This window comes from Ambystoma mexicanum, chromosome 3p (assembly GCF_040938575.1).
Source record: "Ambystoma mexicanum isolate Mex_15411 chromosome 3p, UKY_AmexF1_1, whole genome shotgun sequence".
Classification (NCBI taxonomy): Eukaryota; Metazoa; Chordata; class Amphibia; order Caudata; family Ambystomatidae; genus Ambystoma; species Ambystoma mexicanum.
In genome coordinates this window covers 41,684,503-41,697,959 of record NC_090925.1, presented here as the reverse complement: position 1 = coordinate 41,697,959, position 13,457 = coordinate 41,684,503, and the positions used below count along the sequence as shown (strand labels likewise).

Here is a 13,457-nt window from a genome sequence, read left to right as displayed (position 1 = left end):
TTTGAGCATTTTTCTTTTTAGACTCCCATCGGGAGTACTGAGGAACTATCTTTCATCGAGGGGAAAAAAGGCAGCTTTTCATTTGTAAAAAGCCACAGTACTGCAATGCACTATCGGAGATATATAAACGTTTTCATGGGCCGAGGTAGCACCTCCTTCACCCCAATATGTACAGTCAATTGTGCGCAAGGTGTTGCTTATTTGGTGCAAATCTGTCCAGTGGTTTTCGTGTTTCGGGTGTTCAAAAGATGCACCTTTTTCTCTATGGGACATTGTTTGGGGGTAGCCCGAAAACAGCTTTTTGTAGTGTGTTAATAACTTTTGAATTGTTCAATGAATTTTCCCCAAAATGTCCAGTTTGGAGCTGGAGTGGGAGTTTTGTTAGAAAAGGTCATCCAGATCAGTCCAACGAGCCAACAGTAAGTAGCGACCCCCGGCCTATGGTATACTGTAAAATGTCTGTGTGCGCCCACAAAACGAGATAACAGTTCCATGAGATGAAAAAAGAAAAAAAAACAGAAGGAAAGAAAGACAGAAAGAAACAACTAAAGGTTGAAGGAAAGAGAGAAAGCCAGAAAGGAAAAGTGGTGCTGATTTGCTGGCTCTTCAAATGTTTTGATGTTAAAAAAAATGCATTTTCACCGAAAATAATTCATGTTCCTCATTACTCTACATTTCAGATGGTCAATAGAATGATTTCAGATGCTTTGGAAAGGAAAACAACTATTTCTTAGCATGATGTGTGCTTAATTCAAATTAATTGCCAGTATTTTATGTTCAAAGTCATGTTTATCCTAAAGAGTATTATGTAAGGCGTCGCTTGGCACTACGACGCCTCTTCTGCCAGAGCGCTAAACTGAGTTACCCATTGTGCAGGTGCACACAGCCCTATCCTCCCCCCGCCCCCCGCCCCTTGCCCCCACTGCACTTTATCCACTGGGAGGCATTTCAGGAGCCAGCCAAACCAGTAAGACCTGTCTCTATTCCACAACAGCACTGCTGGCAACACACAACACTCTGCCCTGCCTATTGGTCATTGCCATGTGTAAGAGGAAGGTTGCAAAAAGACATGTCATGAGTTGCTCTGGTGACCGTTCCAGGCCCCTCCTGCCCCTGTCTGGAACTTTAAAGCCTGTGAAAGTGAAACAAGGAAGTGCACACCAGTGATCGGGGCAGAGGAGGCCGCTGCAGAACTCGCCATGGCCGCAGCTGTGGCAGACCTCCAGAGTGAGGTCTCCTGCCCTGTGTGCCTGGAATATTTCACTGACCCCGTGACCATCGAGTGTGGGCACAGCTACTGCAGGGCCTGCATCACCCTGTCCTGGGACAGGGGAGGTGGGGCGCTAGCCTGCCCCCAGTGCAGGAAGGAATGCACAAAGACCGACCTCGCCAAGAACCTGCATCTCGCAAACCTGGTGGAGATAGTCCAGAAGTTTGACACTGAACCTAGAGACCCTAGGGACGTATGTGAGCGGCACAAAGAAAAACTCAAACTCTTCTGCGAGGTGGACCAGAAGGCGGTGTGCGTGATCTGCCACATGTCACAGGAGCACCGGGGCCACACTATGGTCCCTATTGAAGAAGCGTCAGAAAAGTACAAGGTGAGGTAAAGCTTTCATGAGAAATGCATCTTAATGTCCTCTGAAGGACATTGATTACGGTGAAATGTATGCTGGTGTGAGGTCATCTAATGGGGAACGCCTCTTACTCATGCAGTGAGTGGTCAGGATTGCCCAACTCTTTTCATCTATGTCCCATCCTGGCTATCCCTTGATTATTTACATCCGAAATGTTTTGTGTTCTCCACTTTATGTGGTATCACTCCCGCAGAGTAAGTCAGCGAGACGTTGGCAATATCAGGTTTGGATCATATTTTCCTAAATGGCTCTTCTAGGACAGCCTCACGAATGGCCACGAATTCAAGCCTTGCTTCTATAAACGAATAAGGAACTTTCTTAACCCATCAAGGAAAGAGGATTCTATGAATGCTGCGGTCATTTCAGTACAATACAACATGTTACAATTATTGACTGTGCTGGATGAAGTCTCCAGTGGGTTGCTCACCTGGGATTTTATGTTCTATACGCCTCCCTCTGTGCCCCCTGCTCATCATTGCCCACTCTTGATGGGCTGCAAATTAGGCACATGTCAGCGGTATTGATGTATAAAGAGCCTCGACTCTCCTGATGGCCTCCCACTCCCTTGACACCTCGCCTGCTCTTCTGGGATGAGGGGTGTAGCAATGGAGGCTGTGCCCTAGGAGGGACGCTTCAGAGGGCTGCTGCCAGTATTGACTCTCTATCTACTGGCAACAATAGGAACTTGCCAGGCAAGAACATACAATGAGCAGCGGATCGCCGAAGAAGAGAACGACCCCCATAGGAATAAAGTAGCTGAACTTGCAGAACCCGGAACTTGGCGCCTGGAAACACTTGTGTATAGACACCATACAAATGTCCAATACATAAAATAAATAAAGAACAGCTCTAAAGATAATGTAATTTGTGTTGTAAAGCAGGGTCTCCAGCCATGTAAGTGGCTTTATAAAATTACACCTTCTATTACATCTTAAGCCCGTGTAAAGGAGAAGGACCCACCAGTGCCCCCCACCTAAGCTACATCTGTCCAACCGCCTTGGGTGGAAGACCAGGGTCAGAATGTTCCACACACATTCCACTCATGACCCCACTCACTCATGTTTCAGCCCTCAACTCTTTGTTTTTGCTTTGTCTGCCCGAGTGGGACGCTTATGCCCAGAAGTGAGTCCCCTGCCAGCTGGCCCTATAGACCCAAGCTACTCCTCACTGATGATGCTCAATGAGGCTGAAACATGTCTGGGATGCTTGTGGTCTTCTGTAGAAGGGCGGTGACCAAGTAGTTCCGGCAGGAGTGTCCTTCTGGGGGTGGAACCAAGCCTGATTTGCATATGGTCTTTCCCCTTTTGCAATGGCTTGGCAGGCTAAGAACGATGGTCTGGAGCGTTGCCCAGAGCAATGCCAGAGGTTATGATTAATTCTAAACCTTCCAGCCATTACTTCTTTTGTTTTGCCCAATCACTCTGACATCACTCTCCCACATACAGCAATCTTCTTAGTTCCAGGCCCTCTATTTACCTAAACTGATAAGGGGACTTCATTCCCAAGCATTCATGTAGGCATTTGTTTAACCCTTTTCAGTGTTGGCTCTTTGCTACAGCTGGCAGCAACACATTTGACAAACTAATGCCGCGTGCGGCCTCATACGGATTCCCATAGACATTCAGCAATATGGGTCAGCAGGAAGATGTCTAAAAGGAGGAAACCAACAGAAATCTAACTCTGCCCCACAGAGTGAGGGAGCGGGGGAGCATGGGTGGTGCAACCCATTCCTGCTGAAGCAATGGAGATGTTACTTTCATTTCAGTGGGTGTCATATTTATTTCAATGCATGCCCTATTCATCTCAATGCATGAACGGATAACTTACTAGTAATCTTCATTACTCCTAGTCCCTACTCTTCCTCGTCCCCGTACTTACCTTTGAGTATGTTCCGTGCTCACCGGAACTCTTTTCTTTTCAAGCTGGCTGTCCCTCCCCTCCCAGGAGGTATAACCTCCCAACCAACCAGCCCAAGGCAGTAATCCAAAGCCCAGGCATGGGATCCTTTAACCAAAGGGAGGGAAGGAAGGGGAGTCCATACTGGGGTGAGGAAGAGTAGGACTAGGAGTAATGAAGATTACCGGTAAGTCATCCGAGCATTACCTCCACATCCCTCTTCCTGGTCCAAGTACTTACCTTTGAGTTGTACCAAAGCAGAAACAGGAAGGACGCCCATGCCCACCACAAAAGACAGACACCAAGGGTAAGGCGAAACCCACCGCGCACCAATTTATTAAAGATACAGCAAAAAGAAAAAGGCATGCCTACCATGACTCCTGCCACCACTTCAAGCAGACACACCCTCAGAACACACACACTAAGGAAGTAGGCCGGACCCCTCAACATTGAGCTGGTAATGCCGAATTAATGTGTTATGTGTACCCCATGTGGCAGCTTGGCAAATGTCCAACAAAGGTACCCCCCTCAGGCGTGCCCAGGATGCGGCCACCCTGGGCCAACCATGCATTACAGAGGTTTGCAGACTCATAGGCCTGCAGAATCAAATATTTAATCCACCGGCTAATCGTTGGAGTGGAAGCCTGGTGACCACAGCCATCTCCCCCTGATCAGTGAGACGAAAGGACTCACTCTGGGACAGACCAGGCACGACTCTACGCCACAAACACTCCTGATCCCAGGGCCATATGATGAGCACAGCTGTATCACAAAGGATATATCGCGAACCAACTCAGTACCCCATAGGGGGCAAGACAAATCTACAATTAGCCTTGATAAAGTCCCACAAGGTCGAAACACGTGTCGGCTGACCACAATTGGGACCATGAGCTCACACTACAATTGATAAATAAACCTGCACTTATCATGAAACGCAACAAGCGTGGAAAATCTATACTTTTTCAAACAACAACAAACTGCGAGTTATCCAGGATAAACCCGTGTAAGATAATGTAAGACCACCCGCTTGATATCCAGACAATGCCAAACCTCCTGGGGAGCAGGAAAGAAAGCTGAGCGGAGCACCTCCTGAGTTCGATGGAACTAAGAAGCAACCTTGGGCCCAATTGTGTGGTCACAGCGTAGCACCAGAGCCTCCTCCTGGACCACCAGAAACAGAGGCCTACACAAGAGGCTCCCCGATTTCCCCCAAATGCCGAGCTGAAGTAATGGCAATCAGGAAGGTAGTCTTCAGCGTCAACCATTTCAGCTCCACCTCACCACGGTCTAAAATGGAGGCTACTGCAATATGGACAGGACCAAAGGAAGGTTCCTCAGGGATCCACAACGGGGCCCAAAGGACAAGAATCTGTTACCCCTTTCAAGAGCCTGGAGACCAGAGCCCCCACCCCCTACCGGAGGGGACCAGGAAACCCGGAAAACCCAAATGGTCACCCACTGAGAACGGGGAGTAGAGACCGCCAACCTCTTCTCCACCGCTTCATGAAGAAATTGCAAAATGTATGGGAGGCCACACTCCAGTGCCAGTACACCCTTTGGGGAACACTAAGCCAAAAAATTAGCCCAATGACTGTCAGAGGACTTTAGTGTAGAGGACTGACGCACCCTCTGGATGGTCCGAGCCACTGCAGCTAAATGGTCTAACGCCTGAGATCCCTCCTGTCAGTTTCCAGACCCCCCAACGGATGAGAGAGGAGAAGGGGGACATTGAATACCTGCAATGGAAACAGCCATCTGGGCAACACCCAAGGAGGAGCTAACCGCATCTCCAGAAGGCCCCGGAAATCACACCCGCCAATGCCAGTAAAGAACCACAAGGATAAACACCCCCATAGATGACCTGATTGTGCTGATGACCTGCGGAATCAGGGAGAATTGGAGGAAAGGCATAAAGAAGCTCCGGGGGTCAAGAGAAGGAAAGAGCGTCCACCCCCCAGCACCCGAGGGATAGAGTCCTCGAGCAAAACCGGGGAGGTTGAGAGACATCTCCCCTGAGGCCGAAAACACCCTGCTTAGCTGGTCCGCAGTCACATTGTTCAGCCCTTGGACATGGACCGCTCTCAAGGAGACCAGGTGTGCCACGGCCCAGGTCCCAATGGACAAAGCCAGATCCTCCAGGGAGCGGGACCCCGTACTCCCCTGATGGTTGATGTAAGCCAGAGCCGAGGTGTTGTCTGTCTGAACCAGAACATCCTTTCCCTGGATTGAAGACATGAAGACCACCAAAGCCCTTAGAACGCCAGGCAACTCCTTCCAATTGGAAGACCTCTCCTGGTCTTGAAGAGACCATCTCGCCTGAGGAGTTAGATCCAGGAGAGTTGCCCCCAGCCCAGGCTGCTTGGCGTTTGTGGTAAGAATGATTGTCAAGCTCAGGTATAAGGGCACATCTTTCCGGTGGGGAGACGTCACCGGGATCAGACAGTTGAACTGAACGAATGCTGGTTCACAATGAAACAGAAGATGATGCACCAACGGCCTCAAGTGCAGCAGCACCCAGGTGACCACAAAAATGCAAGAAGCCATGTGCCCCATGAGATATAATTCCCTGGCCGAAGCCCAATCCCTGTCCAAAACAGTCCACAACAAACACTGTAGCTGGGAGGCTCTGTCCAGTGGGAGCCGAACCAGTCCTTCCCTGGAGCAGAACTGCACGCTGATGAACTGTAGGGTCTAAGAAATGGACAAGTGAGATTTCGGAAGATTGAACATGAAACCCCACCTGCGCAGGACCCGATAGATAAGTCATAAATGGGCCTCGGCCATGATCAACCAATCATTCAAGTAAAGGTACACTTAAAACAGAAGCTCGATGGCCACTGTGGGAGACCAGGAGGCTCTGCCACCTGCTCCCACCCACTTACCGATGCTCAGGGCGGGGCATGGAATACCCGGGCCCTAACCCAGAAGAACGGCCAACTCCTGGAGGCTGGCGGGCACACCCTGCTTGCCCTTGGCTACCGGACTCTATCCACCAGACCCCAAAGCCCTGCAGGGGACACAGCAGGTATCCTTACACCCGAGCAACCTCCAAGCCCTGCATAGGAGTCTCCGAGTGAAGGCCGCCAGCCGTTGCCCCTCCTGCCCAGCACAGAGGGGATCCACCAGTTCCGGCAGGAATGAAAGAACTGCCGTGGGCTGTTTGGTTGGGAGGTCATACCTCCTGGGAGGGAAGGGGCCAGAGGAGGCCAGCTTGCAAAAAAATGAGTTCCAGTGAGCATGCAACGTACTCCAAGGTAAGTACTAGGATGGGGAAGATGGACTTGGAGGTAATGTCTTATTCATTCTAATGAATGTTATATTAATTTCAATACATGTTACATTCATTTCAATGTGTGTCATATTCATTTTGATGTGTGTCATATTCATTTTGATGGGTTTCATATTCATTCCATTGCATGTCCTATTCATTTCTCTTATTCATTCCAATGCATCTCTTATTCATTTCAATGCATCTCTTATTCATTCCAATGCATCTCTTATTCATCCCAATGCATCTCTTATTCATCCCATTGCATCTCTTATTCATTCCAATGCATCTCTTATTCATTCCAATGCATCCCTTATTCAATCCAATGCATCTCTTATTCATTTCAATGCATGTCCTATTCATTTCAATGCATCTCTTATTCATTCCAATGCATCTCTTATTCATTCCAATGCATGTCCTATTCATTTCAATGCATCTCTTATTCATTCCAATGCATCTCTTATTCATTCCAATGCATCTCTTATTCATCCCAATGCATCTCTTATTCATTCAAATGCATCTCTTATTCATTCCAATGCACCCCTTATTCAATCCAATGCATCTCTTATTCATTTCAATGCATGTCCTATTCATTTCAATGCATCTCTTATTCATTCCAATGCATGTCCTATTCATTTCAATGCATCTCCTATTCATTTCAATGCATCTCTTATTCATTCCAATGCATCTCTTATTCATTCCAATGCATCTCTTATTCATTTCAATGCATGTCCTATTCATTTAAATGCATGTCCTATTCATTTCAATGCATCTCTTATTCATTCCAATGCATCTCTTATTCATCCCAAAGCATATCTTATTCATTCCAATGCATCTCTTATTCATTTCAATGCATGTCCTATTCATTCCAATGCATCTCTTATTCATTCCAATGCATGTCCTATTCATTTCAATGCATCTCCTATTCATTTCAATGCATCTCTTATTCATTCCAATGCATCTCTTATTCATTTCAATGCATCTCTTATTCATTCCAATGCATCTCTTATTCATTCCAATGCATCTCTTATTCATTTCAATGCATCTCTTATTCATTCCAATGCATCTCTTATTCATTTCAATGCATGTCCTATTCATTCCAATGTATCTCTTATTCATTCCAATGCATGTCCTATTCATTTCAATGCATCTCCTATTCATTCCAATGCATCTCTTATTCATTCCAATGCATGGCCTATTCATTTCAATGCATCTCCTATTCAATTCAATGCCTCTCTTATTCATTCCAATGAATCTCTTATTCATTTCAATGCATCTCTTATTCATTCCAATGCATCTCTTATTCATTTCAATGCATGTCCTATTCATTCCAATGCATCTCTTATTCATTCCAATGCATGTCCTATTCATTTCAATGCATCTCCTATTCATTTCAATGCATCTCTTATTCATTCCAATGCATCTCTTATTCATTTCAATGCATCTCTTATTCATTCCAATGCATCTCTTATTCATTTCAATGCATGTCCTATTCATTTAAATGCATGTCCTATTCATTTCAATGCATCCCTTATTCATTCCAATGCATCTCTTATTCATTTCAATGCATCTCTTATTCATTCCAATGCATCTCTTATTCATTTCAATGCATGTCCTATTCATTTAAATGCACGTCCTATTCATTTCAATGCATCTCTTATTCATTCCAATGCATCTCTTATTCATTTCAATGCATCTCTTATTCATTCCAATTCATCTCTTATTCATTTCAATGCATCCCTTATTCATTCCAATGCATCTCTTATTCATTTCAATGCATGTCCTATTCATTCCTATGCATCTCTTATTCATTCCAATGCATGTCCTATTCATTTCAATGCATCTCCTATTCATTCCAATGCATCTCTTATTCATTCCAATGCATGTCCTATTCATTTCAATGCATCTCCTATTCATTTCAATGCATCTCTTATTCATTCCAATGCATCTCTTATTCATTCCAATGCATCTCTTATTCATTTCAATGCATCTCTTATTCATTCCAATGCATCTCTTATTCATTTCAATGCATGTCCTATTCATTCCAATGCATCTCTTATTCATTCCAATGCATGTCCTATTCATTTCAATGCATGTCCTATTCATTTCAATGCATCTCCTATTCATTTCAATGCATCTCTTATTCATTCCAATGCATCTCTTATTCATTTCAATGCATCTCTTATTCATTCCAATGCATCTCTTATTCATTTCAATGCATGTCCTATTCATTTAAATGCATGTCCTATTCATTTCAATGCATCTCTTATTCATTCCAATGCATCTCTTATTCATTCCAGTGCATCTCTTATTCATTCCAATGCATCTCTTATTCATTTCAATGCATGTCCTATTCATTCCAATGCATCTCATATTCATTCCAATGCATCTCCTATTAATTTCAATGCATGTCCTATTCATTTAAATGCATGTCCTATTCATTTCAATGCATCTCTTATTCATTCCAATGCATCTCTTATTCATTTCAATGCATGTCCTATTCATTTAAATGCATGTCCTATTCATTTCAATGCATCTCTTATTCATTCCAATGCATCTCTTATTCATTTCAATGCACCTCTTATTAATTTCAATGCATGTCCTATTCATTCCAATGCGTCTCATATTCATTCCAATGCATCTCCTATTCATTTCAATGCATGTCTTATTCATTTCAATGCATGTCCTATTCATTCCAATGCATCTCATATTCATTCCAATGCATCTCTTATTCATTCCAATGCATCTCTTATTCATTCCAATGCATGTCCTATTCATTCCAATGCATCTCTTATTCATTCCAATGCACCTCTTATTAATTACAATGCATGTCCTATTCATTCCAATGCGTCTCATATTCATTCCAATGCATCTCCTATTCATTTCAATGCATGTCCTATTCATTTAAATGCATGTCCTATTCATTTCAATGCATCTCTTATTCATTCCAATGCATCTCTTATTCATTTCAATGCATGTCCTATTCATTTAAATGCATGTCCTATTCATTTCAATGCATCTCTTATTCATTCCAATGCATCTCTTATTCATTCCAATGCATCTCTTATTCATTCCAATGCATCTCTTATTCATTCCAATGCATCTCTTATTCATTTCAATGCATGTCCTATTCATTTAAATGCATGTCCTATTCATTTCAATGCATCTCTTATTCATTCCAATGCATCTCTTATTCATTTCAATGCATGTCCTATTCATTTAAATGCATGTCCTATTCATTTCAATGCATCTCTTATTCATTCCAATGCATCTCTTATTCATTTCAATGCATGTCCTATTCATTTAAATGCATGTCCTATTCATTTCAATGCATCCCCTATTCATTTCAATGCATCTCTTATTCATTCCAATGCATTTCCTATTCATTTCAATGCATCTCTTATTCATTCCAATGTATGTCCTATTAATGTCAATGCATCTCCTATTCATTTCAATGCATCTCTTATTCATTCCAATGCATCTCTTATTCATTTCAATGGATCTCTTATTCATTCCAATGCATATCTTATTCATTCCAATGCATCTCTTATTCATCCCAATGCATCTCTTATTCATCCCAATGCATCTCTTATCATTCCAATGCATGTCCTATTCATTTCAATGCATCTCTTATTCATTCCAATGTATGTCCTATTAATGTCAATGCATCTCCTATTCATTTCAATGCATCTCTTATTCATTCCAATGCATCTCTTATTCATTTCAATGGATCTCTTATTCATTCCAATGCATATCTTATTCATTCCAATGCATGTCCTGTTCATTTCAATGCATCTCATATTCATTCCAATGCATCTCCTATTCATTGCAATGAATCTCTTATTCATTCCAATGCATTTCCTATTCATTTCAATGCATCTCTTATTCATCCCAATGCATCTCTTATTCATTCCAATGCATGTCCTATTCATTTAAATGCATGTCCTATTCATTCCAATGTATGTCCTATTAATTTCAATGCATCTCCTATTCATTCCAATGCATCTCCTATTCATTTCAATGCATCTCTTATTCATTCCAATGCATCTCTTATTCATTCCAATGCACCTCTTATTAATTTCAATGCATGTCCTATTCATTCCAATGCGTCTCATATTCATTCCAATGCATCTCCTATTCATTTCAATGCATGTCTTATTCATTTCAATGCATGTCCTATTCATTCCAATGCATCTCATATTCATTCCAATGCATCTCTTATTCATTCCAGTGCATCTCTTATTCATTCCAATGCATGTCCTATTCATTCCAATGCATCTCTTATTCATTCCAATGCACCTCTTATTAATTTCAATGCATGTCCTATTCATTCCAATGCGTCTCATATTCATTCCAATGCATCTCCTATTCATTTCAATGCACCTCTTATTAATTTCAATGCATGTCCTATTCATTCCAATGCGTCTCATATTCATTCCAATGCATCTCCTATTCATTTCAATGCATGTCCTATTCATTTAAATGCATGTCCTATTCATTTCAATGCATCTCTTATTCATTCCAATGCATCTCTTATTCATTTCAATGCATGTCCTATTCATTTAAATGCATGTCCTATTCATTCCAATGCATCTCTTATTCATTTCAATGCATGTCCTATTCATTTAAATGCATGTCCTATTCATTTCAATGCATCTCTTATTCATTCCAATGCATCTCTTATTCATTTCAATGCATGTCCTATTCATTTAAATGCATGTCCTATTCATTTCAATGCATCTCTTATTCATTCCAATGCATCTCTTATTCATTTCAATGCATGTCCTATTCATTTAAATGCATGTCCTATTCATTTCAATGCATCTCTTATTCATTCCAATGCATCTCTTATTCATTTCAATGCATGTCCTATTCATTTAAATGCATGTCCTATTCATTTCAATGCATCCCTTATTCATTTCAATGCATCTCTTATTCATTCCAATGCATTTCCTATTCATTTCAATGCATCTCTTATTCATTCCAATGTATGTCCTATTAATGTCAATGCATCTCCTATTCATTTCAATGCATCTCTTATTCATTCCAATGCATCTCTTATTCATTTCAATGGATCTCTTATTCATTCCAATGCATATCTTATTCATTCCAATGCATCTCTTATTCATCCCAATGCATCTCTTATTCATCCCAATGCATCTCTTATCATTCCAATGCATGTCCTATTCATTTCAATGCATCTCTTATTCATTCCAATGTATGTCCTATTAATGTCAATGCATCTCCTATTCATTTCAATGCATCTCTTATTCATTCCAATGCATCTCTTATTCATTTCAATGGATCTCTTATTCATTCCAATGCATATCTTATTCATTCCAATGCATGTCCTGTTCATTTCAATGCATCTCATATTCATTCCAATGTATCTCCTATTCATTTCAATGCATCTCTTATTCATTCCAATGCATCTCTTATTCATTTCAATGGATCTCTTATTCATTCCAATGCATATCTTATTCATTCCAATGCATGTCCTGTTCATTTCAATGCATCTCATATTCATTCCAATGCATCTCCTATTCATTTCAATGCACCTCTTATTAATTTCAATGCATGTCCTATTCATTCCAATGCGTCTCATATTCATTCCAATGCATCTCCTATTCATTTCAATGCATGTCCTATTCATTTAAATGCATGTCCTATTCATTTCAATGCATCTCTTATTCATTCCAATGCATCTCTTATTCATTTCAATGCATGTCCTATTCGTTTAAATGCATGTCCTATTCATTTCAATGCATCTCTTATTCATTCCAATGCATCTCTTATTCATTCCAATGCATCTCTTATTCATTCCAATGCATCTCTTATTCATTCCAATGCATCTCTTATTCATTTCAATGCATGTCCTATTCATTTAAATGCATGTCCTATTCATTTCAATGCATCTCTTATTCATTCCAATGCATCTCTTATTCATTTCAATGCATGTCCTATTCATTTAAATGCATGTCCTATTCATTTCAATGCATCTCTTATTCATTCCAATGCATCTCTTATTCATTTCAATGCATGTCCTATTCATTTAAATGCATGTCCTATTCATTTCAATGCATCCCCTATTCATTTCAATGCATCTCTTATTCATTCCAATGCATTTCCTATTCATTTCAATGCATCTCTTATTCATTCCAATGTATGTCCTATTAATGTCAATGCATCTCCTATTCATTTCAATGCATCTCTTATTCATTCCAATGCATCTCTTATTCATTTCAATGGATCTCTTATTCATTCCAATGCATATCTTATTCATTCCAATGCATCTCTTATTCATCCCAATGCATCTCTTATTCATCCCAATGCATCTCTTATCATTCCAATGCATGTCCTATTCATTTCAATGCATCTCTTATTCATTCCAATGTATGTCCTATTAATGTCAATGCATCTCCTATTCATTTCAATGCATCTCTTATTCATTCCAATGCATCTCTTATTCATTTCAATGGATCTCGTATTCATTCCAATGCATCTCTTATTCATTCCAATGCATGTCCTGTTCATTTCAATGCATCTCATATTCATTCCAATGCATCTCCTATTCATTTCAATGCATCTCTTATTCATCCCAATGCATCTCTTATTCATTCCAATGCATGTCCTATTCATTTAAATGCATGTCCTAT

The 13,457-nt window shown here is 41.4% G+C and overlaps 1 protein-coding gene across 1 annotated transcript in view; it reads left to right on the top strand.

The window, feature by feature from the left end:
• The first annotated feature begins 1,140 nt into the window (after positions 1 to 1,140).
• Positions 1,141 to 13,457, top strand: part of LOC138580116 (uncharacterized) — a 119,731-nt gene continuing 107,414 nt past the window's right edge. The window contains exon 1 of the mRNA XM_069650393.1: positions 1,141 to 1,601. Within this exon, the coding sequence (XP_069506494.1) occupies positions 1,200 to 1,601 (402 nt within the window). The 5' untranslated portion in view covers positions 1,141 to 1,199. The remainder of the gene's footprint in view (positions 1,602 to 13,457) is intronic.